Here is a 26,012-nt window from a genome sequence, read left to right on the forward strand (position 1 = left end):
ACTCAAATTTGAAATATTTTCCTTGTCCTGGAGGATTCCCTTTTACCCTCTTGATATAATGACTAAATTATAACATACCTATTTCTTAAACTTCTCTTTCTTGAATTCTGCTTTTTGCAGCCCATTTATGAATCTACATACCACATAAAAATACAGAAGTAAGGCATATTTTACTTTTATTTAGACATTTCCATTTCAGGATGTACTTATTAGAAGATATCTTAGACTCACACATATGCTGAGTTTTCAGCATATGTGCAAGTGTACTGCCTTTTGTCCTGTTTTGATCATATCTGTCATGCCCTGACATTTAGATTAATATCATCATTCAGCTAATATTGTCCTACTCTTTCCTTTCTTGGTGAAACTTGTTGTTAATCTCTGATCCTGATTACTCAATCACAGCTAATATCACACTGTGATAAGCAGATTGAACTCATGTGCATAATGCTGTAAAAATATTCTTACTTGTAAGCACATAGACTTACAAATAATGGAATGGGAAAAAATATTGCCTGAAATTCAATAGTCCACTAAATCAGCACCATTATGTTAGTCTTTTAAAATTTCAGTCTCTTTACTAAAATAATCAAAAATGTATTCCTTTCCTGGCAAAATGGGGTCAGTGTCTTTGAGATACATGCTGTGAACTGCCTATACTTGGCAGCTGAATTAATTGAGTAAAATCTCCCAAGGAAAAATTTAATGAGAAGAAAGAAATAAATAAAATGGAAATGCCACCAGTGTGATTTTTCTTCACCACACGTCAGGGATACATTGAAGAAGTAGTGAGAAAACACATGTAGCTTTAGACTCAGCTCCTCTTTATTGCAAGTAGTAGTTACGAAAACTGACTTCACATATCCCAAATGTGTGCAGCTGAATCCGGGAGGGACCCCCTACCTAACACCCTCAGTGCACTTGGAGGAAACCAGCACCATCAACGTCTACATGGTAGTATTTATTCGTTGACTTCATTTAGCCTCCTGTAGGTGTGGACAAGAGGAGATTATGGAGATCCCACAGTAGATTTGTCCTCAGGAGACCCATGTTTTATCTTCTTAGATGTGTGACAATGTGAGCCACAAAGCAACTTATTTAGGTGCCAGACGCTGGGAGTGTGTATTTATCCTTCAAAGGAAATGCATCTTGAAAATGCTTATGTTTCACTGTGCTCTAGCTCTAGTAATGTGCTATATTGAAGAAAAATTCCATGTTTAATTCCAACTGAGGATTTATGTAGAAAACAAAACTACATTAAAGGAAGAATTGACATGTCTCCATGGAGGAGAAAAAACCTTACTCAAGGTCCTAAGTCATAAATTCAAGTATGAAAATATGTAAGAGAGGAATTCTAGGTGGGATGAAAACCACAGATTTTACTCAAGTAAAATTCACTTTGTGAATTTACAATCCCTATGTCACTGCTTGTAAACATCCCCACACAATCATTTGTAAATACCCAAGAAGTAGCATGCACATTGTTCTAACTGGTTAATACTATTCTTTTCGCAGCCTTTATAACTTAGACTAAATTGTGATGTTTATTTCAGTAGAGGAGGGATGATTAAATTGTACTTTATATGAACCTCCACAGAAATATTGTTTCATTTATTATGCTTATTTTATCACATTATCCATTTTATCTAGCACTGGAGAAACACATATTTAAGAGTAATCTCTCACAATGCCCTTAAAAAATCTACAGCCCTTTATGTCAATGAAGAATAGCATTTCTGTTTTCCCTGCTGCTCAGATAAGACACTTATATAAGACATTTGTCTGTGTATATACATATATATGTATGTGTGTGTGTGTGTATGTATGTATCATACTTAATACATTGCATTAGTTATAATATATGTAAATATTTGAGAATATTACAATAATTTCTCAAAACTGGAAAAATGTATTTTTCTATAGGAACACATTATTCATGAGAAAATATGCAAAGATTTTTTTATAATATAAAATAACTAAGTCCAGGTGATATCATGAATGCACTAGAGATAAGTACAAATTTCTATACAAATGATTATTAAATAACTATGAATAAAAGTGATATTTACATATTTGGAGCCATCAAAACAAATAATTATTTACCTTAATCTTAATCTTGTCAACAACTATCAATTTTCTTATAAAAGTATTCTGATATATCAGAGAGACTGAAAGATGTACTCCCAAATAATTCAAGTTGGTATCCTACTCACAGTATTCTGCATATCACAGGGAAAATCTGAAAATATGCTAAGAATGATTCCAGGAAACTTCCTTTATCTTATTTCTGAGTTTCTTGGTTTGGGTCGGGATGCTATCAACAACCACAACAATGTCTATTCCAAAATTTTACATGCCAAAAATTTTTTTAAATGTATATTCCATTTTATCACATATATAACATATAGCATGTTTATAATATAATATAATATACATATTACTTATATATGCATATATACATGATTCTTGCCATCGTCTTATATAACATACATAAAGAATCAGTAAAAATATTTTCAAATTATATTAAAAATATTTTAGCAAGTTGAATTCACACATCTTTGAAATATTTGAGCTCTTATAATATTCTTTTTATCTTAGACCACAAAATAAAACATTTTGCCAACAGTTTGCCTATCCTACTTATTAAAACTTACATACAAAGATTATTACCAGCTGAGCTCAAATAGCAGCTGTCCACTGGAAATAATTACAGCAGTGTTTTGTCTATTGGCCTGAAATCAAACACATGTTTTAGTATAACAACTAAAATAAAACTTTCTGTATTGATATGCTAATTATCAGTGAGTGTTAATTACAGTTATATACCTGGTTTTCCATGCTGATACATATTTCAGTCTTCAAGATGTTAGAGTCTTATAATATTAAGGATTTAAATATTTGGAATATATCAAATTCCCTATAATACTACATAGTATCTTTGACTTCTTTATTTAAAACAAATATCATTATATACATTGAAGAGGTAATAAAATGTATCTGTTATTTCATCAGTTATGGGGATATAGTTAAATTTACTGTGGCAGACATACATTTTTGTCACTTGTACTGGATTTTTTTCTTTTTTATTTCCATTTGAGTAATTTGAGAATTTCTATATGAAACAGGTATGAATTATCTAATGAAGTTTTATGCAGTGATAATTGCTAATTTAACAAGTCTGTATGTAGCCTCTACTTCTATTTTTGCCTATATTCTGTCCATCTATACATGTTTGTGTCTACTTTACATGAAATGTCTTCAAGTTGAACATAGGTCTTCATTAGTGGACTGGCCAAGAAACAAAACATGTCTCTGTTCAAGTACATTTTTCAAATAGTTTAGTTGAGAGTGTCTAATTGTTTTGGTGTTGCAGAAAAGGATATAGGTCTATTCAGACAGTAGAACTGATGAAAATTATTACAAATGCCACTGAAGTTTCCCAATGACTGAGACCTAAAAATAAATTATTATTTTAAAGTTAAAATGCCAATGATTCCCTCTGACCATTCCGTTTGTCTCTCACATTTTCCCTCAACCAACAGCAGTGTACTCTGTGGTGCTTTTCTTATAGAAATGAAAATAAAAACAAGGACGCAGCAGATATTACCTTCTGTATGGTAATGATTCCTTCCTGCGTGTCTTTGTCGACAGATATTTTGAAAATCCCCAGGCCATCGCCGTCTACAATTTTGTATTCCATTTCTGCATTAGTTCCTATATCTGCGTCCGCAGCTTTGATTCTGGCCACAACTGAGGCTGCCGGCAAGGATTCTGGGACATTGTACTGGTAAGACCCTGTGAAGTTCAAAATAAGCCATGAACAGTACCATATACCAAGCCAACCACCATGCTTAATTATTTGGAGATTTTAAGACAGCATTTTTGTCTGGTTTATTTATTTATTTTCATTTTTCAATATGTAAGGGCTAAGAGAAACAAAATTCACAAAACATCAAGAGATTGGTTATAAGGGTTCAGTAGAGAAATAACCTGAAGAGAAACAAGGCAAGAGGCTCTCATTCTCTACTGCTAGTGGCAATAAATGTACTGTCATTTATGATAAAAAATAAATAAATTCAACATAATTAAAATGTCTAAAATGTATATAAGGGACACTATAAATATTAACAAAAAATATAGATTTGGTCTCAGGTGGTCAAGAACAAGCCTAAATATCTCTGACAAGTTAATGCTGTTAATTTAGCTCAGGGCTTCGTGTTCTTGCTTGGCTGGCATCAAAACTACTGTGGGTCTCACTCTCTAGAGTAGCCAGGACTCTTGCTATGAGCCATACCACCCATCTTACTGAGTATCTTTTGTTAAGAATTTTTCAGTAAACTAGGCAAGGAAGTGTGAGTGGCCAAATTCATCTTTTTTTTCTTTTTTTACTTTATAAATTTACCAAGGAGCAAAATTATCTTGTTGGGATTTTTAAAGAGCTGATTTGATTCACAATAGTTCGAAAATGCAGGAGATTTTTTTTAAAGCAGGAATAAAGAAAATGAGCAGACAACTTTCAAAATTCATTTGTTTATATCTTTTTCAAAATAATTTCTTTCACCATACTGTAACTAAAAATTTTTTTAAATAAATAAAAAAAACACAAAATAGCATTTCAGAGTAAGATGAAGAGGGGAAAACAACCTGCCACAGAACAATGCCCCTCTTCACTGTTTTGTGTTCATGATCATTTCCTTTCAGGCCTCCTGGGCCTTTTCTCCATTTCCCGTTAGCAAATCTGTTAAAGTGTGGTGCACTGGTGCTTTCTTATGAAGACAGAACGGATTTTTTTGACAGGGGGTAGGCAGTGTTCTGGCTGAAGAATCACTTATAGTTTTAGGCTCAGACTTGTTTGTGCTTCCTAAAAATTGTGAATATTTCCTGTGTTTTTAAAGAGTGATTGCGGTAGATGGTTATTATTTCCACACATAAGGGAACGTCCTTTGTCCAACTTGAAACTTTCAAAGTTAGAATGGTAATTAAATTGTGGAGAAAATCCAAAGAAAAAGGGGAACACACGTCAATGGAATACCCTTGGCTCCCTTCCCTTTAGTGCACAGAGAGTGTCTAATAAGCTAGAAATGCTGTGTATGTCCCAGTAAAGCAGGACAACTGAAGCCACAAGAACTGTAAGGACCAATTCTTGTCATCTGGGGTTTAAAGAAGCATCAGGCAGTTAATTTTATTACAAGCCCAAGATAATTAAATTATTACTCTTACAAAAACTTCTACTTCATCATGACAGGCCATCATGAACACGCTGAAGATTAGCAGTTTGCTTTCTATAAAAATAATCTTGAGATAAATTTTAACAAAATTATTGTTATTATAAAGGTGATATACAGAGGGGCTACAGTTACATGAGTCAAGTATAGAGTACATTTCTTTTGGACAATGTCACCCCTTCCCTTGATCTCTCCCAGTTTTCCCTTCCCATCCCACACACAAGTTGTAAAGTTCATTTTCGACATAGGATCCAGTGAGTACCATTGTTGCATTTGTTCACCCTTTGACCCTTCATTTCTGTGCCTTCACTTATAATACCAAAGACACATACATGAACAAACAGAGCAAAAAGGCAAGAAAACAAAAACGGGGGGGGGGGCGGGGAGACTTTGATTTCATTTCCTGGAGTTCATTTCAATAAATATTATTTTGGATGGATAGATGCTCAAAGGCCTTGTGCCTTTCTTTTTGAGATATGTTGACCAGGGGTACTCTTATTTTTGTTGCATAATAATATAAATAATGAAAAATAGGAGAAAAGTAAAACGAAATATCTAAGGAAAGACTATTTGAAGGAAGAAGTGGATTTCATGGTTGTTCACACAGCTTCCTTTTTTGGCATGTATTATTATAGAAAGTTTAGTTCCCCACTTTTATTAGACAAGAATTTGAGAACCAGTGGCATGAGAAAGTGATTTTTTTCTCACTGTAACAAAAAGTTAAAGAACCATGCCAAAAACAATATATAGGGCAACTGAAAAAAAATCATGATGAAATGTCCTAAACAAGACACCTCTACAGAGAATTGGGAGTGTTTTGACTTTTGCTTCAGTAAATCCAAACCTACTTCGGTCAAGATAGAATTGAGGTGGAGGCAATGTATTGTACTGTTGCTTTCAATTGATTTCTTTTGAAACATTTCATTTGAAACAGAATGTGCCATAGGGACAAACTAATAATAATATACAAAATGTATATCTATGAAAATACTAAAGGAATCTACATTCTACAGATTATATGTGTCAACAATTACTTTATCCAATGAAGTATAAGTTTGATTTAGTCTTTAAGGACAAGGCAATATTCTGAGGGTGAAGAATTGTTACAGTAATTACCATCATCTTCCTAACACACCAAACACAAATAAGTCTGTGATGCAAAAAGACACATCAATAAATACCATGAATATTTGCCCGTGTTCAATATATGATTAAAGAAAAAAAATCATCTTCCTTTGGAGACATTTGGCTTCGTGCTTCTTGGTAACCTGATGATTGCCTGTTACGTACTTAAGATCATGGCCCTCAGGCAATGCAATTGTGGGAGAATGCAGTAAGAAAATTCTCTGCTTAGCAACTATTTTAAAAAATGCTCTAGAATGTTTCCTGAGGCAGGAAAAGAGAGTTCTTGAAGCAAAGGACACTTACTTCGCGGGAAGCGGGGTGGGTTGTCGTTGACGTCAGTTAGTGTCACGGTGACCGAGGTGGTTCCTGACAGCCCGCCATTTTGGCCAACCATATCCTTTGCCTGAATGACAAGCAAATACTGGTCTTTAGCCTCTCTATCCATGTTTGGGAGGGCAGTCTTGATGACTCCTGTAAGATTTCAAATCCCAGTAAAATGCATCATGAATCACTGCGTTGACACTAACAATGAACACTGATACAAGTGGCTGCCTTTTCTCGTTTGGTTTCTTTATGTCTAACCATTTTGATGAACATGTAAAAATCAACCATATATGGTCATGACACACAGCATTGAAGGACAGAGAACATGCAGCCTTCTTCAGACTGAAAGCAACAAAATGATCTTTCATTTTACTGACTTCATTTTCCTGCCTATCTGTGGGTTGTAACTGATCATTGCAATGTTACAGGGAAAACTGCAAAAGTTATATATGCACAAAGTTCAGTTGATTAGTGTCTACAACACAAGTATTCTTGTCTTAATATTAATATTCTTGTCATACTGTTCTATGAATTTTCATATTCCTCCTTTAGTGTCCAATCCTAGTTTGCTCCACCACAATGCTTGAGTTTATGAATAGTGTCTCCAAACTCACAATGTTTATCTGAGAGTCTTACAGCTTACATGTCTGTCTTTTGCTGTTCTTTCTTTCTTTTCTGTTTTTAGAAATTATCTTTAAATAGTTGTATAAAGAAATTGTCATTCATACGAGTAGTTTATGAATACTATGCATCTTAGACACCGTCAACGTTTGAATATTCTCAACTTTCTCTCCCATATTCCCCCTGACTTTTTAAAATTTTCTAAGAGATGAGTTGTGTTTCTTTGCTTATTTACTCTTAATGTTATCTGTGTAACTATTTTGATTAAGCACTCATAATTAAGCATTAGACCATTAAATATTGTATCTATATGGAATATTAAAAGTATGGATTTTTAACATGTCTGCTCATTGTTTCAACATTAAATATCTAGTCATCTTTTATTTTTCTTCCTTATATCAATAAATGCCAAACAAGTATGATTTTTTTCAAATTGACTCTGATCATAAGAGGTCTAAGACACCCCAGGGGAGCAGAAGGGCAGAAAACCTCATAGTGTTTTCTAATAGGGTACTTAAGCAAAGAGAGCATAATTCTATTTCTTGGTTATCACATTTCTAACTACATGTATAAAAAGGAATTTAATAAGTAACACTTCTCCAAAATTAAAAATCATCACAAAGTTTGTGAGTGATTGCACGTGGCAAAGATAATTTTCAAGTCCTACAACTACTGAACACATTCCAAATGGAATAACAGTAAAAATTGAATTTAGATTAAGAAATTTCAGTAAGATTAGCATTCTAGCTTTGTGCTGATGGTTTACACCTGTCATCCTAGTTCTTCAGGAGGCTGAGATTGGAGGATTCTAGTTCAATGTCAGCCTAGGCAGGAAAATACATGCAATTCACATCTACAAACAATCACCAAAAAGTTGGGAGTAAAGCTGTGAATTATGTGTAAGAGAACTAACCCTAGCTCAAAAAGTGTTGTTGTAGAGCTGGGACGAAAGGAAGGGTAGGGGAAAAACAAAGGAGGAGGCAACAATGCTGGATAAGAAATGTACTCACTACCTTGCTCACATAACTGTAAACCCTCTGTACAGTATTTTCACAATGAAAAAGTTATATATATATATATATATATATATATATATATATATATATATATATATATATATAAAACACAGTGCTGAGGCCCTAAATTCAAACCCCAAAACCCTCACAAAAAAGAAAGAAAATAAAGAGAGAGAGACAAAAAGGGAAGGAGGGACAGAGGGAGGGGGGAGGGAGAAAAGGAAGGAAGGAAGGTGGGAGGGAGGGAGGGAAGGAAGGAAGGATTAGATTAGGAGATTAGCAATCTGTGGATGGTACTATTTTTACATTTAAATGTAAATCATAAATTTTGGGGAAGACTTCTGAGACATCACAATTTATTCTCATTTATTAGATAGATCTATAGTCACAGGGGCACATGTAATCCCAGAATGCAGTGTGGACATAATGCCTCTGAACTGGTAAGGCCAATGTCATGTAACTGAAATTCTACACTTTACGAGATTTTCATGAAATATAAATTACTATTTTCATAATAAGATAAACATGTGTATTAGATTTTGTTTTGTTTTGTTTTATGCTGGTCATGGGGCCTGGACTCTGGGTGTGGGCATGTCCCTGAGCTCTTCAGCTCAAGACTAACACTCTACCACTTGAGCCACAGAGCAACTTTTGGGTTTTTCTGCTTTTGTGGTGCTAAGGAATCGAACCCAGGACCTCATGCATGCAAGGCAAGCACTCTACCACTGAGCCACCTTCCTAGCCCAGTGTATTAGATTTTTAGAGAAGATATTGTTTCAGGTATTAGGATTTCTGAGTATTTTCTACCTACAGATGAAAGTAGTACTCAGAAGAGCTTTTTATAGATGTAATTTATTCACCCTATCAGTCAGAACTTTCCGTTTATGTATAATCCATGGCTACAAAAAATATTGTTATGTGTGCTGCTCTTGTTCAAAAATTGTACGCTTTCCAAAAATTCATATGGAACAATAAAAGACCCCGAATAGCAAAAACGCTCCTCAATGGAAAGAACACTGCAGGAGGAATATCAATACCAAACTTCAAACTCTACTATAAAGCCATAGTAATCAAAACAGCTTGGTATTGGCATAAGAACAGACCTCAGGACCAATGGAATAGAATTGAAAACCCAGAAATGAACCTATAGACCTATAGCCATCTAATCTTCGATAAGGGAGCTAAAACAATAGAATGGAAGAAAGACAAACTCTTCAGTAAATGGTGCTGGCAAAATTGATTAACTACATGTAGAAAACTTAAGCTAGATGCTTATATATCACCCTGCACCAGAATCAACTCCAAATGGATCAAAGACCTGGAACTCAAAGCAGACACTCTGAAAACATTACAGGATGGAATAGGAGAAACCCTAGGTCTCCTTGGCTCAGGCCGAAATTTTCTGAATAGAGACCCGGAAACACAACAAATCAAAGAAAGGTTGGACAAATGGGATTGCATAAAGTTGCAGAGCTTCTGCAGGGCAAATGACATAGCTAGCAAGATCAATAGAAAGCCCACAGATTGGGAGAAGATCTTTACTAGCCATACAACGGACAAGGGTCTCATATATAAAATATACTTGGAACTCAAAAAATTAAACCCCCCAACAACAAATCCTCAAAGAAACAAATGCCCAATAAATAAGTGGGCGAAAGACTTAAAGAGAAACTTCTCTGAAGAAGAAAGAAGGATGGCAAATAGACACATGAAGAAATGTTCAACATCCCTAGCCATAAAAGAAATGCAAATCAAAACAACATTGAGATATCACCTCACTCCAGTTAGAATGGCAAAAATCAAGAACTCTAACAACAACAGATGCTGGAGGGGATGTGGACAGAAAGGAACCTTACTTCATTGTTGGTGGGAATGTAAACTTGTTCAACCACTTTGGAAAGCAGTATGGACGTTCCTCAAAAGACTTCACATAGAACTCCCCTATGACCCAGTAATCCCACTTTTGGGCATTTACCCAAATGTTTACAAACAAGACCACACTAAAGCTACCAGCACAACTATGTTTATTGCAGCATTGTTTACCATAGCTAAGATATGGAACCAACCCAGATGCCCCTCAGTAGATGAATGGATCAAGAAAATGTGGTATATATACACAATGGAATTCTATGCCTCCATCAGAAAGAATGACATTGCCCCATTTGTTAGGAAATGGAAAAACTTGGAAAAAATTATATTAAGTGAAGTAAGCCAGGCCCAAAGAAACATAGGTCCCATGGTTTCCCTTATTTGTAATATCTAGTAGATGTATGAGTCAAGCGGAAAAGGTCAGATAATGTGATGTCAGGAAAATGAACCCTTAGATGTGTATTTTAATGTTTTTTTCTTTCATGCATGTGTTTCTAACGCATTTATAAGATTATCTCTTTGTTGCTTTGTATGTCCCTCCCCCACAGTATAGCCCCTGCTTTCACTATATTTGATGTCAGTATAACTTGTGGAGGAGATGGGGAAAAACCAGTTGTTTAAGGATACAGGTGGACCTGTTGCAACAATGAGAAGTACAAGTTGTCATGTCCAAAAGGAGGTTTACAACGTCGGGGGGGGGGAAGGGGGGAAGGAGAAGGATTGGGATTCGGGGGGGGGGGGGAGGGGGAGGGGGAGGCTGGGAAGGGATGTGAAGGGTAAACAAAGGAGGAGGCTGCAATGCTTGGTAAGAAATGTAAGCATTATCCTGCCCGCATTATTGTAACTCCTCTGTACAGTATGTTCACAAATAAAATAAAATAAAATAAAATAAAAATTGTACGCTTTTTAGTCTAGGAAAACAACCTGACAATTCTTGAATGTTTCAGCAAGTGCTGATTTTTTTTCTTGTGCTTATCCCGAGGCTTGAATTCAGAGCCTGAGTGCTATCTTTCAGTGTTTTGTTGTTGTTTCTGTTGCTGTCGTTGTTGTTTTTCCCTAAAGGCTCCCATTTTACCTCTTAACACACAGCTTCACTTCCAGCTTTTTGATGGTTAATTGGAAATAAGAGTCCCCCAAATGTACTTGCCCTTCCTGTCTTTGGACTTTGACCCTCGGACCCCAGCCTCCTGAGTAGGTAGTACAGTCATCACATCTGACAACTGTTTTCCTTTGTGTGTGTGTGTGTGTGTGTGTGTGTGTGTGTTTCTGGTTTTTTGTTGTTTTAGAGCATATTTGGTTGTCATGGCATCTTATTATAATTTTGAGCTATCTCCGACAGATAAGAATCATTTCTGAAGTTACCACAGTGTAGGAAGCCCCTGTTGAAGCCTTGCTTCTGTGTATCCAACTTTGATTTAACGGTCCCCGGTAATCACTGGAGCCCATCGGGAGGAGAACACTCCACTCCACCTTGAATGTTGAACTTACTGAGATTTTGCATCCTTACAATGAAGTCAACAGTTTTGACAGCACTTTGAGCCAATTAATGTTCCATTAATGAAGAAAACAAAACAAAAAAAACCCTAGCTTTCTTTAGGATCTAATCAAATGAGGAAATACTTTACTTTTTAACTAGAAATAACAACTGTTACCTGCATTCACTAAGTTTCCAAACCACTAACGCTCTTTCCATTCAGCCTTTCTCTTCCAGAGGGAACAGAAAGAGTTCTCTAAGACCACAGAATTAGACATGACAGACACTTGCTTGCTCCTGGCTCCTATCTACTTGATAACACATGTCAGAGGAGAGACCATGAATGAGCAACAGCTGCTTGCTGCAGGTTTTTTTTTTTTTTTGGGGGGGGGGGCGGAGTAGCAATTGAGTTTTGACAGACACCACCAGTAGAAAATAGTCTTTGTCCAGAAGTAAAAATTTGATGAATAATCCATGCTGTTTTTTTTTTCACTTGGGCATTCTATCAGCTCTGTTGGTAACAATGTTAAAAATGATAGTTTATGTGAATATACGAATCTACAAATGAATATACCTGCAAAATAACTTTGCATGTAGCAGACTAAGTTTTTATACACAGTATTCAGTTTGTAAAAATATGCATAATTAATATTTTAAGTTACTCAATGGTGCTTCCTACCAAAATGAAAATTTTCAGTTTTACATTACCTTAATATGTGGAATGTTAGCTAATGTTATGAGTATAGTGCATATTCAAGAAAGAATTGCAATGCTAAACACTGCTCTTAAGGACACACCTGCATTTTGAGAGGATTTGATCAGTCCTAATTGTCATTAGGTGACAATGGTCACTCTTGTCAATTCAGAGTCCTAAAAGCCACTCTACCCCTCTTCAATGTTTCATCAAGCATAGAAAACCCATCAACTCACTCTGGGATGAAATATACTGATAATCATGGAAATTGGGTAAGAATTTTAAAATCCTAAAACTTAAAGTACAAAGATATAATTAGAAAATAAATAGAAAGCAAGTGGAAAATGCAATAGGCACTCTAGGTGAATATACCTCTGAGACTTAAGTGACACTGAGAAAATAAATATATTAGACTTTATAAAAGAGATATTAGGTTCAATGCTTTGTGATCTATTGGGTTATATATTCAGATTTGCAGAAATAATACAGATGAGGATCAAACCACAGTCTTTTTTCACAAATAGAGAAACTGGGGCATGATGAAATAGATCTTGAACAGAGCAGCCTTAACTTTTAAGAAAAATAAGTATTCATGAATCTTGAAAGTTACATGTCAAAGGAATAGAGAAACTTGAATGAGCATAAATATTAAAGGTGTACGGGCCACTTTAAAAGAAATTTCTTTGAGTATAATAAGTTCAATACTAGAATAAAAATTATGATTTCATTTAAAATAGGCAAAAAATTAAGTATGGTACTTTTATCATTGTTATTCATTAGGCCTCTTCATCAAATACGCAGAGCAAGCACAATATTTACTCTTCAGAGAAGGTTCCTCCTTATCTAAAAAAAGTTTTGGGAATAAAAATTTGCCAAAATATTGGATAATCTCTTCTGAATAAGTGTGATTTTTCTCCCCTCGATTTTTTAGTGCAAGAATGGTATTACTTAGTCTTCTTGGAATGGTAGCATATAATAGAAATGTATAGAATGCAGACAAGAATCTAATGTATAGCCTACAAAATTAAAAAGAGGAAAGGAATGGGTAGGGGAGGGATGTATGAAATTTTTCAAAAGGGTGACACTGATCAAGACATATTGTATTCATAAACTGTTTTATGAAGTGGCAACTCCTTTGTACAACTACTTCAGGATAATAAGAGGAATATGTGTGTGCATGTGTGTGTGTGTGTGTGTGTGTGTGTGTGTGTACACAGAGAAACCCAACAATGTTGAAAACCCAACAGTTGTGAATCTGGAAGTTTCTAGAGCACCAAAGGATCCCAGAGCTGTCAGAAAATAAAAAGCCTCTGAGGAAAGACCTCCTCCTGTCTTCTGGCCTTGGGTTTAGGGGCAGGGATCCTCTTTGGTTTGACAAAGTCCTTCTCTAAGCTGCCATGTTCCAGGACATAGAATTAGACCAGAATGTGAGTGAGACCCCTATTTGAAGAGGGTGAAATGTACATAAAATTATAATGAAGAAATTCCACATGCCACCTGGAATGCAGACACCACTTCTCTACCTTCAAGAAAGTTATCCTAAAGGAAAGTGATCTCTACAACGGATCCATTATCCTGAGCTAGTGTGATGCCAGTAGAATTTCTTTGTTCACACTGATCCCTCGATTGTTTTAAAGTTCCACTGATTACATTATAAATCCTTGGCATTTTTTAAGGGCTCTGCTGCATACTTTGAACTCTAAATTGTTTGAGTAGCCTTGTCATTTACCAAATAGAACTATAAATGGAATCTTATTTTCTCATAGGTTACAGAGTTTACCAACAAACCTAGTAATGACCTATCTCCCTGTAATTCTGTGGACATTAAAAAGGGTGAGAATGTTCTAGGTCTTTTTTTTAATGTTTTCTACTGTCATTTTATTTCCTTGTGAGAGTACATTGTCAATCTTGGCTTTTAGGAAAGCTCTTATTCTGCTTTTTTGGAAGGAGAAATTAAAGGAGGAATTAGATTTACCCTCTGGTTATGTGGTCTGTAAACAGGGCTATAGTGAAATGCGTTCTCTGAGGTTTCAACCACACTACATTCTTAGTTAAACAAACTTTTCTACAAATGTACCTTACAATGACTGATTCAACCTATTTTTTACTACTATTTATTTAGCATATTGTCAACATTTTTCCCTGCACAATCTTGCTTTAAAGCCTCTAGATTTTGGAGATGTGGAAAGTAATGTTATTTCTCTATAGATACAAATCTTGCAGTCACCCAGTAAAGAGGACTAAATGAAACTTGATTTTCAGCTCCCTGTGCCCCGGAGGGCCTAAAACTCCACTTTTGTCTGGAAAAAATACAATTTATTTTTTTACTTTCAGGAAGTGCATTTTCTGTATTTCGAATTAGCTGAGAGAACAAAAATGTTTATACAGTCTCTGCAAGAAAAAAACGTGGAGGGAGAACTCCCAATAACTGTCATGGCTACAGTATCAACAAACCAAACTATTTAATTGTAAATGATCCTTTAGATTCCAAAATTAAAACTACATCTACTTAAGCTGACCGTGGTGGCCCATGCCTGAAATCTCAGCTACTTTAGAGGCAGAGACAGCACAATTTATAGCTCAAGGCCATCTTAGTTTGAGCAAAGTTTATTTATAAACTGTCCTTAAAATGATCACAAGACAAGAGGTACAGAGCTTACCTAAAATTCAGTTTATGTATTTAACTAATAATCTGATCCAGTCATTCAATTACAGATTTGCCTTCACAAGTTCATAGAAAATTCCATTATCTTACTGCAAGACTAAAATCACAAACCACTCATTAGCAGCAGTAAAATATTTAACCCTTGAAATGAGTACAAGATATTTTTGGATAGGTTACATAATGCAGAATGTGTAACTTCTGAGCAAATTGTCAGAAACTTGTCAATGTCTTTCTAGTCTTAAAAAAAACAGATATATAAGAAAAAGGGTGGGTGTCTAAATTAAGTCGAACAGAACAGGAGCAGATTTTCTACATTCACAGGACTTCTACATTCAAGAACTTTCATTACTTCTCTTCCAATGTGACTTTGCTTCTCTAGATTCTCCAGGTGCTTTCTAAGATCTTTACCTTGATGTAATATCTTCATTGCAAAGTCTGGCTTCAGTGGCTTACATCTGTAAACCTAGCTAGTCAGGAGGCTGCGATCTGAGGATTTGGGCTCAAAGGCAGTGTGGGCAGAAAATTCTGTGAGACTCTTATCTCCAAACAACTATCATAAATCCAGAAGTGGCACTGTGGCTCATTGGTACAGCTCCAGCTTTGGGAGAAAAATAAAAGCTCAGGGAGAGTACCCAAGTCCCTCGAGTCTAACACCAGTCCTAGAACCACCCTCTCCCCCCAAAAAAGTCATTGCAAACTCTGAAACTCTGAATGAATGAGCTACATACGTCTGTATTTATGCAACCCAACATCTATTGAGTTCAAAAAGCACTGGAAATATTTATTCCTGCAATGATCTGAGAACAAACTGATGTTACCTTTTTTGATAAATATAGAAAACAAACCCAAGCCATTATTCAGTTAAGATCTCAGGTACTACGAAATATTCATAATCATATATGTGTGTACTTAAAAGAAAGCTGTTCTCTGATAAAGACAGAATTATATTCAGTTAGAAATGTTTTGTATTTTCAGTGAGAAAATATTAGCAGCACATACTCCAAGATATTTTCAAGCACCTACCTATTCTGCACAGCAATAACCAGAAAAGTCGAATGTGTTATCAGTAATAAAAACAATAATGTTTCACAATATGATTAAATAATGGGTAAACAGTTTCAGGTTAAAAGCAAAAGCAAACCAAATGAACCACATGATATGCATATTCTACTCAGGTTTTTAGCTAATAAACATTTCTTTCAAACTGATTAAAACGTAATTATTTTCTTTTACTAGATCAACATCATCGTTTTGGTGAGCTTTTTTTCTGAAAATAACAAACCCATCATCTTATAAATTGAACTGACATTCTATTCTATCCTGTAGTAGAGAGACTTCTGCCAGTGTTTAAATTTTTACCTCCTATAATTCTGTATATGAATACACTAAAAATAAACAAAAACTGAAGGAAGTCGACATGATCAGAGACACATACTAAAGATAATACAGTATCTGTTGTCAACTGATTCTATTTCTAAGCCAAAGTATGAGACAAGTATAAGGAGCATCCTCATTTGCACATTACCTGTCTTTGGCTCCACTGAGAAGTAGGGCTGGCCCTGGAGAATGCTGTAGACCACTCGGGCGCTGTTGCCATAGGTTGGGTCATCTGCATCTGTGGCTGTCACTTGGACCACTGAAGTCCCTAGACAACAATCCAAAGCTTTGTCAATGAACGCCTTCCAAACCCAGTAATTCAGAACTGCCAAACTACAGCCAATGCTACATTTGGGCTATATTCTAAATTAATTTTATCTTCATTCCATATATCTGAAACGTGGTTCTTGATGTTTTTGTTTTTGTTTTTTACTTAAGATGACTCCAAAGAAATAAACAATACGAGAGCACTTGACATAAGGGGTAATATAAATATTCCACTCACCACGATTTATTAATGCTTATATTTGGGGGGACAAAATCAGTACTTAAAGGAGCTGAAATGGAAGCAGCGCTGTGGCTCAAGTGGTACACCCCTAGCTGTGAGCTGAAGAGCTGGGGGCAGCAGTCAGGCCCAGAGTTCAAGCACCATGACCAACCAAAAGAAAAAAGGAACTGAAATTCTAGGAATAGGCGTCTGTTCACCAATGTCAGGTAACAGATTTTCGTTGCTCTCCTGAAGGAACCTGCCATGCAATAGCAGGCTGAACACAAACGTCATTCAGGAACCCTCCTTTTTGTAGTTTAAACAGAATCAGACAGAAACTGGTATTTCATTCATTGAGCAAGGAATTTTAGCAGGATAAAAAAGGCTCTGTATCTCCTTAGTCATTATGTTATTTACTTTCACTAATTGATAAACTATGAAATAAAACTATGAACCACACCTTCCCAAAGGAGAAAAATACGACAAATTAAAAGGGGAATAGCTAATGGTTTTCCTGTATTGTATGTTACATATTTCTGCTCATTGAATATAGACAGCATTAACTAAGATCTACTATTTTTACTTCCATTTTGAGTGCAAATCTATTAAGTATCAAATGATATTTGTTTAGATTATATATTTATACACATATAATTATATGAATACAGTACTCATTATCTGATGGCAAAAATCACATTCATTCATGGATTCTTTAAAGTCTTAATCTAGATATAATATATTATATAATATAATATATTTCTAAATATATTAACTACTTCATGCAAGTTTGTGTGTATATGTGTGACACACAAATTCTCACCTATTTAAAGACATACATCTTAGAATTCTATTCTTCATGTGGAAAATGTTATTGGACAATTGAACAAATGAAACCACCTTTATTTTAAACAAATTAAATCATATTGGCTAGAATTCCTATGTGCTATGAGAAATTTTCTCTTCATATTTTAAGTAAACTTTTTTCCATCAATACAGTGAAACAAAACAAATATACAAATTAACTAGCTTCCATTCTTATTTCTTCTGTTGTTTTATAAAATCCTCACTTTTAAAGTACATATTGGCTGTAAACCACTCTAACAGTACTTGAAAATCTATATTTTAAACATAAGACTTTATAGTGTTTGGGATAAAGTATACATGAAAAGCACATTACTTACTATTTTTTCTAGTAATGGGGAAATTTAAAAAAAAAGCTTTGAGTAAAACAGCCTTCTTTATTCTCTTACATATTCCAAATCGAGTATGGGTTTGCCATTATTATACACAATTCACTATTGGATTTTCACTTGGGAAAAAAAATAACAGAAGGATGACACATGTACGCTGGATATTTGTGAGCCGAAACACAGGTAAGTAAAGAGCCTGGAAAGCCATTGCATGCCTGTGTGTGCTTTGGAGAGGGTGGGAAACAAAGTTGAGTAAATCTTTATCCTGATGTTCAAAGCTGGGGGAGAGACCATCGCCAGGCTGTGTCTACCAGGCCTGAGCGTTATATCTTAGGCATCATTATAACAATATGTCTAAGGAGAAAACAAACATTACATAGAAAACATAACTCACACTTAACTTCTTAATGTCCTTAAACCACCTGGACACCAGATTTTCTAATGTACCATGTCAATACAGTAATGTATTGAGTGTGAGTTCAGGTGACCATCATGCTGCCATGGCTTTGTTCTTGCTCACTGACCGCATGACAGCCCTGTGCTCCTGTGACTTTTCTCGGGATCACTGGCCATCTAAGATTAGCTACCATCTAAGATTAGCTACGCAGCACACTTTTGACTTACCCACAGGAGACATCTCCGGAACTCCCGCAGTGTAGGGACCATCCAAAAACTTGGGTTCGTTGTCGTTGATATCTTGAATTTTGATGACAAACTCCGACTCGGGCTCCACAGGTTTGTTGGTGAGCCTGTCCAGTGCCTGCGCCCGCAGGGTGTAGTAGGCCTGCTCCTCGCGGTCCAGCCTCTTGGTAGCATGGATGTCACCCGTGTTCTCATCAATAATGAACACCGAGCCGGCCCCTTCTCCTGACAAGATGTATTTGATGGAGCCATCTCCTTTATCCACATCAGAGTGCAGCTGGTGGGAAGTGTAGACAGAGGAGACCAACTTAGAAGAGGGTCGGCTATGTGCCCATGTGTAAAAATAACTCTTAGGTCAGGCAACCGGACAAGAAACGTTATTGTTTTTGGAAAGGTAAGCTGAAGGCTTATTGTGCAAAGCAGAAAGGCTATTACAACATGCCATCATCCCCTGGAGGACAAATGATTCCATTGCTTCTGGTAAACGGCCTTATTCCCAGAGGTATTTTATGTTCTCCCCAAAGTTAGAAAATTGGTGTTGTGGCTTTTGATTTGTTCTACTGTTGCCAGATTCAGCCATCTACTTTGAACTAAGCCAATGTTCCGTAAACATGCATAACTACTTAATTTTTTATTCAATTCTAAGGGTTTTTTTTAATAGACCTTTTGCAAATTGTGTTTTCTTGTAATACTTGATTTACCATTAATTATCCACCTTCTTGTTTGTTTGTTTATTTTGAGCTATTACTTGGGCTTGAACTCAGACATCGGGCTGTGTCTCCAGCTTTCCCCCTCAATTCTGACATTTCAACTCCGGAGCCTTTTTCTTTTGGCCTTTTGCTGTCATGCCTGGGCTGTCTTTGAACGGTGAAGCTCAGATCTCAGCCTCCGGAGTAGCTAGGGTTACAGGTACGAGGCCCCAGGGCCCAGCCATTCTCACCTTCTTGAAGTCCCTTGTATCCTTCCGCCCCTACCAGCCCACTTCCACTCCTCTCTATGATTAAGCAAAGTGGATGGATGTCCATTCTTTAAACCTGTCTTTTCCGTTCTGTTCTGTATTTTAAATTTCGAGGCTGAAAAGATGAGACGACACTGCTGTCAAAAGTAGGAATTTCAAATCAGTATGGGCATGGGACTTCAACTAAACCCTTTCTTGAAATATCAAGAACCGCATTAGATTTGCATGATTAACCTGGCCTCCACAGCGGGGCGGGCACCTGCGGATTTGCATTTCCTATGTGGAACTCTCCCTGCTGCATGTCAGAACATTATGTTCAACAGAGGAGCCATGGGGAACTCAGAAATAATTACACATTTTCCTGAACTACATAACCCAGGAAACACGCTAGTCAATCCATCATTTCCAACAATCTTTCATCCTCTATAAATGCCATCCTTCTGGACTTTGGTTAAGGTGAATGTAAAAACTCATTTTACCAAATTGCTGGGCTTTTCACTGCCCTACAGAGGTATATTTGCTTTTTCAAAAGACAAGGTACTGAAAGTATTAAAAAGAGAAAACCCCTATGAAAGACTATGCACAGAACGTCCTCATCTTTTTCTGTAGGCCCTGGAGGGTATAGAATTTTGCCCCATGAGTCTGTGTAAGAGATTCGCCCTGTGCACTAACAGAGCTTTGTATTCAGGCACACCTTGTGAGTGACTTCAACATACCATAATGCAGTGGATCACTGGTGGCTTGCGCCTACCGCGCACATGTAGGTGAACGTGGAGTCGGCAACATGGCCTTTGACCTTATTTTCTTGACTCACTCTCAGGCTTACAAACACATGTATGTCTCTTCATTTAGGAATTTAGAATTTGTGAATATTAGGGGTTGAATTACGGAGAAGTTCCTGGTTTATTTAATGTTCGCTCTATCTCACTTAATTTTCAGGAGTGCATTCATGAATCCTACCAATAGATGAAAAAAAATGAGGTAGAGGAAGTGTAAGTGTTCTGCCTGAATCGCTCCACGTGACTGGCTCTTTGGCAGCACCAAGGTTTGAAAACTTGTCCGACTGGGGTGAGACTCCTATCCACACATCCACACGCCCTGCAGTGAGATCCTGCTTCTGTGGTAGAAGCCACTGGCTTGTGTGAACAAAGACTCTAAGAGTCACCGCAAAGGTGGACAGCCGAATACGGAGGCTGGGAACCAACCTCCACATTCTCACACCCCACAGCTAGATCAGTGCTATCTATCAATGTTCTCTAGAACATTCCAGAACAGTCTTTCCTTGCCACTACCTCATAAAAAGCTGTACCATGTCCAGCAACATAAATCAAAACACTGGAGTCATGAGACAAATGTAGATAATAGACATCAATCAGCTACTTTTAAGCAGCCACTCACTGACCCTCAACTCTGTTTTCAATACCACTCTTCCAATGCTGCCTTCATCTTTGTCTTGATAGAGCAGCTTCTGTGCCAAGGAGGCCACAGACCCGGATGACAAGTGTAAAACCCAGGGGGTCATGCAGATGACCATTGGGATGGTTGGGAAGCATGGGATGTGGGGTCACGCAGATGACCATTGGATGGTTGGAAGCATGGGATGTGGGGTCATGCAGATGACCATTGGATGGTTGGGAAGCATGGGATGTAGGGTCATGCAGATGACCATTGGGATGGTTGGAAGCATGGGATGTGGGGTCATGCAGATGACCATTGGGATGGTTGGGAAGCATGGGATGTGGGGTCATGCAGATGACCATTGGGATGGTTGGGAAGCATGGGATGTGGTTTTAATCACAGCTCTTTCTATTTCAATCACATGCAGGAGTCAGAAATGTAGATCCCAGACTTAAGATTCATTTAACTAATCTCATCCACTGATTTCTGTTTGTGTAGTGTTGTGGTACAAAGTCCTTGTGGTATGGATGTAAAAAATGCTGTACACTTCTTTTCAGTATAAAGTACATATTAAGCCATGACTGAACTCCTGATCTCTGATACTGTATTTTCTGATATATTCTGTTGTGGTGGTATTAGAGGTTTTTATTTTTTTTCATTATTGACTGTTTAAGAGATTAAGGATACAATCACACTATTTGATTCTCCATTCAGAGGAATTTATTTTACTACTTGCCTTCTTTGAATACATACATACATATATACATACACATGCACATACATACATATGTATGTGTATATACATATATACTTTATGCATACTCTTTCAAGATTCTTGCAGTTTGCAATCTGTCCTATCACTGACAGTGTTTTTTCTTCTACCTGGTACCATCAATAGTCTGGCGATCACTGCCAAAAATTCACAAGCAGAAAATTACTTGGAGCCTAAACTCTGTGTCCTTGCAAGGTTATTGTAAGCATCTGTGGTTAAAAGCAATAACCATCTTTAGGGTGGTAAGATGGATTGAGAATTTTCAGACACTTTCAGAAGTTCAAAATCTGGGACTATGTGAGTTATACTTATCTTTGTTGGTGTAGGAAATCCGTACTGCTAATGAAAAACTGCTGTTTCCCTGTTGAAAATGAATCCTCTGAAGAACAAAAGTACTACAATTTAGAAATAGCTAATGACATTCTTCATTTCACATGTCTGTGTAGCTACACACACACACACACACACACACACACACACACACATACAGAGAGAGAGAGAGAGAGAGAGAGAGAGAGAGAGAGAGAGAGAGAGAGAGAGAGAGAGAGCTTTGTAAATACCTAGATATTACAAACAGAATTGTTTCTCCCCAAAATGGAAACCCAAGCCCAGGAAAACTACCTTTATGCCCCTACAATAGTGATAAAGGAATAAACAAATAACATAAATCAAATACAAACTATCTGTACTCTATTTAAGGAAGAATGGAACTTTCAATGATATGTCTTATAAATATGTTAAAAACAATAGCAAGAAAGAAAAAGCATTAGAATCCTTATCTTGGGGTTCATTTCACCTAACATCAACTTATTTGACCTTTTCTGTTTGTCTCAGACATATACTAGTTATTGAAAATAAGGGAAACCATGGGACCTATGTTTCTTTGGGCCTGGCTTACTTCACTTAATATAATTTTTTCCAAGCCTTTCCATTTCCTAACAAATGGGGCAATGTCATTCTTTCTGATGGAGGCATAGAATTCCATTGTGTATTATACCACATTTTCTTGATCCATTCATCTACTGAGGAGCATCTGGGTTGGTTCCATATCTTAGCTATGGTAAATAATGCGGCAATAAACATAGTTGTGCTGGTAGCTTTAGTATAACCTTGTTTGTGATCATTTGGGTAAATGCCCAAAAGTGGGATTGCTGGGTCATAGGGGAGCTCTATGTGGAGTCGTTTGAGGAACCTCCATACTATTTTCCAAAGTGGGTGAATAAGTTTACACTCCTACCAAAAATGCAGTAAGGTTCCCTTCTGTCCATATCCCCTCCAGCATCTGTTGTCATTAGAATTCTTGATTATAGCCATTCTAACTGGGGTGAGGTAGTATCTCAATGTTGTTTTCATTTGCATTTCTTTTATGGCTAGAAAGGTTGAGCATTTCTTCATGTGTCTATTGGCCATCCTTCTTTTCTCTTCAGAGAAGTTTCCTTTAAGTCTTTAGCCCACTTATTTATTGGGCAGTTGTTTCTTTGAGGATTTGTTGTTGGGGGGATTTAATTTTTTGAGATTCAGGTATATTTCAGATATTTATAAGATATTTCTTTGTTGCTTTGCATGTCCCTCCCCCACAGTATAATCCCTGTTTTCACTGTATTTGATGTTGGTATAATTTGTGGAGGGGAAGGGAAAAAACAAATAGGGATACATGTGGACCCATTGCAACAATGAGATGTACAAGACATTATGTCGAAAAGGAACTTTACAACTTTGGGGCAGGGCAAGGGGGTTGTTGGAAAGGGATGGTAAGGGGAAACAAAGGAGGAGGCAACAATGCTTGATAAGAAATATACTCATTATCTTGCCCATATAATTGTAACCTCTCTGTATGGTATTTTCACAATAAAAAATGGGCAAAAAAAAGATGATATGTCTATTTCACATCCAAACATCCTTTTAAAGTGTGATCCTGAGAATAGTCTAAATATTAATTCAAAACCCCAGACAATTCATTAATCATGACATAAAATGCACTTTCATCAGTTGACTTTCAAAGCCTGTGTTATGTATCCAAAGTAAATATCTGCATTATATTAAAGTATTTTTCCCCAAATATGCACAATATTTGATACAGAATTCTTAGTTGAGTCTCCTTACTCATAAGGTAGAAAAATCATTAGAGAGGGACACACAGTATTCTGTAAACTCAGAAAGCCATGTTTTTGGTTGTTTTGTTTTGTTTCTCTTTTTTGTTTGGTCATGGTGCTTGAACTCAGGGCCTGGACCCTGAGCTTTTCTGCTTAAGTTTAGCTCTCTACCACTAGGAGCCATAGCCTCATTTCTAGTTTTCTGGTGATTAATTGGAGATAAGAATCTCACAGATTTTCCTGCCTAGGCTGGCTTTGAACCACAAATCCTCAGATCTCCACCTTATGAGTAGACAAGATTACATTTGTGAGCTACTGGCACCCGAACAGAAAGTCATTATTTTATCACTCTGAAGTAGGATGAATATCAAAGTGACTTTGATTTTACAAACTACACAAAAGCCAACAAAACTCCATCTTCAATTAAACAGCAAAATGCCAATTTGGATGCGTGGGTCAAGTGGTTGAGCACTTTCCAAAAGAAAGCAACCAGGCAAAGAGGGCAAGGCACTGAGTTCAAGCATAAAAACCAATGGAACAAATGCAAACAATTAATTAAAACCTAAGAAAAGAATATATTCCTTGGAGTGCAAATCAATATCCAACTCAGCTATCTGTATACTTACATTTATTCCAACTTTACCCACAATAGCCAAAGCTTGGAATTGGACACGGTACCCAACAACTGATGAGCAGATAAAGAAAATATTCCCCTACAAACAGTCACATGCCCCCATGAAATATTACTCAGTCATCGAAAAAAATGAAATCATAGTCATGTGCAAGAAAATTAATGGAACTGGAGATCATCATGTTGATTTAATTCAAGCTCAAAAGGCTGAATGCCTCTTGCTCTTGTTCATTTGTATAAGCAGGCCCAAAATGATCGATAATGATGGCAATGATGAAGATGATGTGATGTCACCATTGTAGACAACAAAAGTGTAAAAATAAGACTGTGAGGGTGGCCCCATCGTAAGGGGACTTGAAAGGAAAGGTTACTGAGGGTTAAGAGTATTCAAGTATAACAAAACGAACAAAAGACTTTTTGAAAATGTGGGGCATGGTGACGGGAGGAAGGAGGTACAGAGGAGCAAGTGAACTGTTCACTGTACACTGTGAGCACGCATGCCACTAGCAGAGCAAAGCCCCTTTGCATTATAAAAAGAAAACAAAAATAGATGTAGTCATCTGCAAAGTGTGTTTATCAACCTGAGCGTGATTTACATAAAAAAGGATAATCACAACATACACCCTAATGTTAATTTACTTTTTATAGATTCCTGACTTTTAAAGTTTAAGAGCATATTCCATATTATTGCAAGTTTTAAATCATAAATATAGAGGGTATAATTCAGATTATTACAAGGTTAAAGTCATAAACATAGAGGGTAAACACAAATGAAACTGCTTAAATATACACGTTACATACAAAATCTCTTTTTTCATTATGTCTTCTAATAAATATTTTCCACATGCCACTAGATAACTTGTAATTATCAAGCTGCTGAAGAAATATTGCAAAGGAAAACAAATGTCTGAGTCATTTCTTTCTGGTTGAAGTGTTCCTAATTTATAATTATCATTGTGGTCTAGGATAATGGAACACAATTTTCTTGTGAAGCATCTTTGATTAAGATGTTTGGTTTAAGAGGTTTAGATATTAATTACTATACATAGAGTAATAAAAAGGTATAATTTAGGAAATGCATAGGTAATATTCAACTTGGTAAGCATATCTCATTTCTTTATTTAACCAACAACAAATAAAGGACAGGATAACTCAGTTTTTTATTCTCAAAATCTTTCAGCTGTGATAAACATTCAATGTGGAGTCCTCACTTATATTTTGAGTGGAATGCCACCACCTCAAGGTCAGGAAGAAAGAGCTGTGGGTATGATACTGGATCTCTTCGCGCCTCTATCTGTAATGTCTTATTTATTCTTAGATCTCAGTTTATTCATATCTTGCACATGCACACTTGGGCTTGAAGGTTAAAGAAAATTTCTTCTCTGGAAGAAATTTTTAAAATGAAACTTTTTATTCAAATTTACAAGCTTGCATATATTGCCACGGCCGAT

At 36.4% G+C, this 26,012-nt stretch overlaps 1 protein-coding gene across 3 annotated transcripts in view; it reads right to left on the reverse strand.

Annotated features, from left to right (window-relative positions):
- Window positions 1–26,012, reverse strand: part of Cdh7 (cadherin 7) — a 109,198-nt gene that overhangs the window by 37,161 nt on the left and 46,025 nt on the right. For all 3 annotated transcript variants that reach the window (XM_070028986.1, XM_070028989.1, XM_070028987.1), the window contains exons 3-6: window positions 18,692–18,986; window positions 16,539–16,658; window positions 6,654–6,821; window positions 3,608–3,795 (exon numbers count right to left, since the gene is read on the reverse strand). In XM_070028986.1, the coding sequence (XP_069885087.1) occupies window positions 3,608–3,795; window positions 6,654–6,821; window positions 16,539–16,658; window positions 18,692–18,986 (771 nt within the window). The remainder of the gene's footprint in view (window positions 1–3,607; window positions 3,796–6,653; window positions 6,822–16,538; window positions 16,659–18,691; window positions 18,987–26,012) is intronic.

The sequence above is a fragment of the Dipodomys merriami genome, unplaced genomic scaffold (assembly GCF_024711535.1).
Source record: "Dipodomys merriami isolate MVZ:Mamm:240054 unplaced genomic scaffold, mDipMer1.0.p SCAF_2, whole genome shotgun sequence".
In the NCBI taxonomy this organism is placed as follows: domain Eukaryota; kingdom Metazoa; phylum Chordata; class Mammalia; order Rodentia; family Heteromyidae; genus Dipodomys; species Dipodomys merriami.